Genomic DNA, 3,198 nt, shown 5'->3' on the forward strand with positions numbered 1-3,198 from the left:
TAAATACATGTATACAGGGTTTTCACACAAAGCATGCTTAGATTTTTTGAGTAATTTTAAAAATTCACAATAAATCAAATTTTATTTGGAATGATCTCAAACTTGCTACACAACATAAGATCATGTTATAAAATTGAATAACAGTATTTCCTGTTGTACTGTACATTATTAATTGCTGTTGCTGTTATTATTTATTTATTTTTTAGCTTTGTTGTTGCATAGTGGAGACGTGTATGTTTTTGGTAATGGTAACCACGGGCAACTGGGACAAGGAAATAACAAACCATGGTATTTTTTACTTTTATGTTTTATTTAATTTTAATTTTATTTATTTATTTATTTACACATGTACATTGTTTATCTTCCAGTTATTTGTTAATTACTATTGTTATTAGTGTAATTTTTATTTATTTATTTATTATTATTATTATTATTATTATTATTTATAGTGGTCATCCAGTGAAGGTCCCATTGCCTGGACCAGCTCAGCAGGTATCATGTGGTGACAATCATACAGTGGTCCTACTGGCTAATGGAGACGTATACACCTTTGGTAAACACCAGGTAACTACTGACATCCACATGTGTACATGTAATACTGTACAGGTACAAAAATTGTTCTCACATACCGTATAGCAGGTTATTTTCAAAGATGACAAATTTTGTGAATTTCATGGATATTTCAAGATTCGCAAAATTAAATTCTTTGAAAATCAATTTAATACAGTATAAGATGACAGAATAGTGCAAATTCGCAAAAATTAATTCCACAAACTTCTGGATACGGATCATTTACGAAATTTATTATCCTCGAAATAAACCGACTATACATGTACATTATGCATCAAGTACAGTGTGCATGAATGCAGTACTTTCAAGTTTTTAATTTACAGCAGATATGGTCTTTTCAGAAATTCCCCCTTTGATTGTCATCAATGCTTTATAATGGTATTGTCTGTCTGTGTATGAAGTATATGTACATAAACCTGTTGATGCTATCGTGGGTAGCACACACCAATAAAACTATGAATATCATTAATGAACTATTTCTCTCTCCTCTTTTCTCCTTCTTTTTCTCCCTCTTCCTCCCTCTCTTTAGGAGGGTCAGTTAGGTCGTCCTCCTTCCGATGATAAGGAGTGGCACATGGTCCCAGGCTGTGTCACTCTAAGTGACTCTTACAAGTCAAAGTGGATATCAGCATCAAACAACCAGACCTTTATATCAGTCGATGAATCACTTGTTTCTGATGATTTGTTGAATAAGACTGTCGTATTTGGACACACTGATTGTATAGGTACATTTTACATGCATACATGTAGCACATGTCATAATTACATACAGTACATGTATGTGTATAAAAACATGTATATGTAATTTATAAATTTATAGATTTCTTTTTAATTTTTTTGAAATCAGCTTCAATTTTCTACACAGCATAAGAACATGTACATGTACATGTATATGCATCAAAAAATTATAAAAATGAACTTCTAGCCATTTTTGACAAAATACATGTACATGTACATGTATCCTGTGCTGTAGTTTAGGGTATTTCATGGAAGGAGTGACCAATTCTTTCTCTCTCTTATATAATGTTAAATCCTCCTATCATGAATGTTAATTATTGTATTGCTAGGTCTGCTGCCTCCTTCAATTGATGAGATGAAGTCAAGTCTTGTTGTTATTAATCCAACCACTTTACTATCTAAAAAGTTAGTTATTAACGACCTGGGGGCAAAGCCCCCAGGTCGTTCCTATAATTGAATTCACCCTCGCGCTATGTATATATATAATATATATATATATATTTATTTGTATGTCCACACTTACATTTCTTCTATACACGTTGTATTGGAGAAATAACAAGCCTTAGCAACCACCCGCCCACGCTCCTTTACGTGAGTGGGTGTGGTCACGGCAAACAAAATGGTGGCTTACACATGGGACAAAGCTAAGAGCTTTCTAAGTTCTAACAGCAAGAGAGCATAGAGATACTGTCTAAAGACTTCTCTAGAAGCATTATAAGGTAGAGAGAACCTCTATAAGTCTTAGTAATGGCCAAGTTGTACTTGCAAGGTGGTGAAATCAATTATAGGAATATTTTTTACCCTGTTACGCTTGTTGGAGTTATGTACATGTTACTTGTATATTTACATGTACATGTACATTACTGTTATTGAGAAGAATATTTGGATTATTTTAGTTACAGTATGTTTGTAATATAGCCTTGGGTATTTTTCAGAATTTTTGCGTTTTCTTAAAATGGCTGTAACTTGAAAAATTGAAGTTGGAATCAGCTCAAACTTTCTACACATCAGAAAGACATCAATATGTGTCAGAAAATGTAATAAAAATTTGAGGTGATTTTGGAGCCATTTTTTGAAAAAAACCATGGGCTATAGCCTTGGGTATTTTTCAGAATTTTGGCATTTTCTTAAAATTGCTGTAACTTGAAAAATTGAAGTCGGAATCAGCTCAAACTTTCTACACAGCATAAGGGCATCAATATGTATCAGAAAATGTAATAAAAATTCCGGTTGATTTCGGAGCCATTTTTTGGAAAAAACCAATACTATCATTATACTGATGTGATAGTGACCTTTTTATTATGCTTAAAGCCTGCATGTACATGTACATGCAATAAACCATTTACATGTACATGTACATTTGCATGTTTTGATCACGTGACTATCATGTGACGTTACATGTACATGTATTCTTCAATAGGTTGGATGGTGATGAGCAAGAGTCTCTGAGTGGGAGGAGTCTGTGTATCGATCCAGAGTATAATGTTCTGTGGAGCTTTGACGCTAGCAGTTTTGAAATATGCTGTTATAATCCTGTAGCAGCTGAAGTTAAAGGTTAGAAATGATCCTTTCCCCCTTTTCTATTGTACCCTTTTTCCTGAATGCACATTCATAGTTCTGCCTATTGTGGTCGGGGGTGGTCGGGACAACCACCTCAACAAATGAACCAACCAGTTCATCACTTAGACCAACCATCCAATTAATACTAATAACCATACATAAACCATGATATTGTAGTCTACTAGTATGGTGTACCATGAATAAAAAGGAGCAATATTAGTCTCCAACCACCTCTAATTTTATTCTAGGCAGAACCCCGCACATTATGTTTGTTATTTCGTTTCATGTGAACATACCAAGACAGTGTTTATGTAGTTATGTGATCATTAA

At 33.6% G+C, this 3,198-nt stretch overlaps 1 protein-coding gene across 1 annotated transcript; it reads left to right on the forward strand.

Annotated features, from left to right (window-relative positions):
* Positions 1-206: 206 nt before the first annotated feature.
* On the forward strand, positions 207-2,875 carry LOC109591024 (E3 ubiquitin-protein ligase MYCBP2-like; the record flags this gene model as incomplete). Its single annotated transcript, XM_020006839.1, has 5 exons — positions 207-288; positions 450-564; positions 1,100-1,295; positions 1,638-1,713; positions 2,729-2,875. Coding segments are annotated over 5 exons (608 nt in total), but the record flags the coding sequence as incomplete, so codon positions are not given.
* Between the last annotated feature and the right edge of the window lie 323 nt (positions 2,876-3,198).

This window comes from Amphimedon queenslandica, unplaced genomic scaffold (genome assembly GCF_000090795.2).
Source record: "Amphimedon queenslandica unplaced genomic scaffold, v1.1 AMPQUscaffold_9115_Cont18941, whole genome shotgun sequence".
Taxonomy (NCBI): Eukaryota; Metazoa; Porifera; class Demospongiae; order Haplosclerida; family Niphatidae; genus Amphimedon; species Amphimedon queenslandica.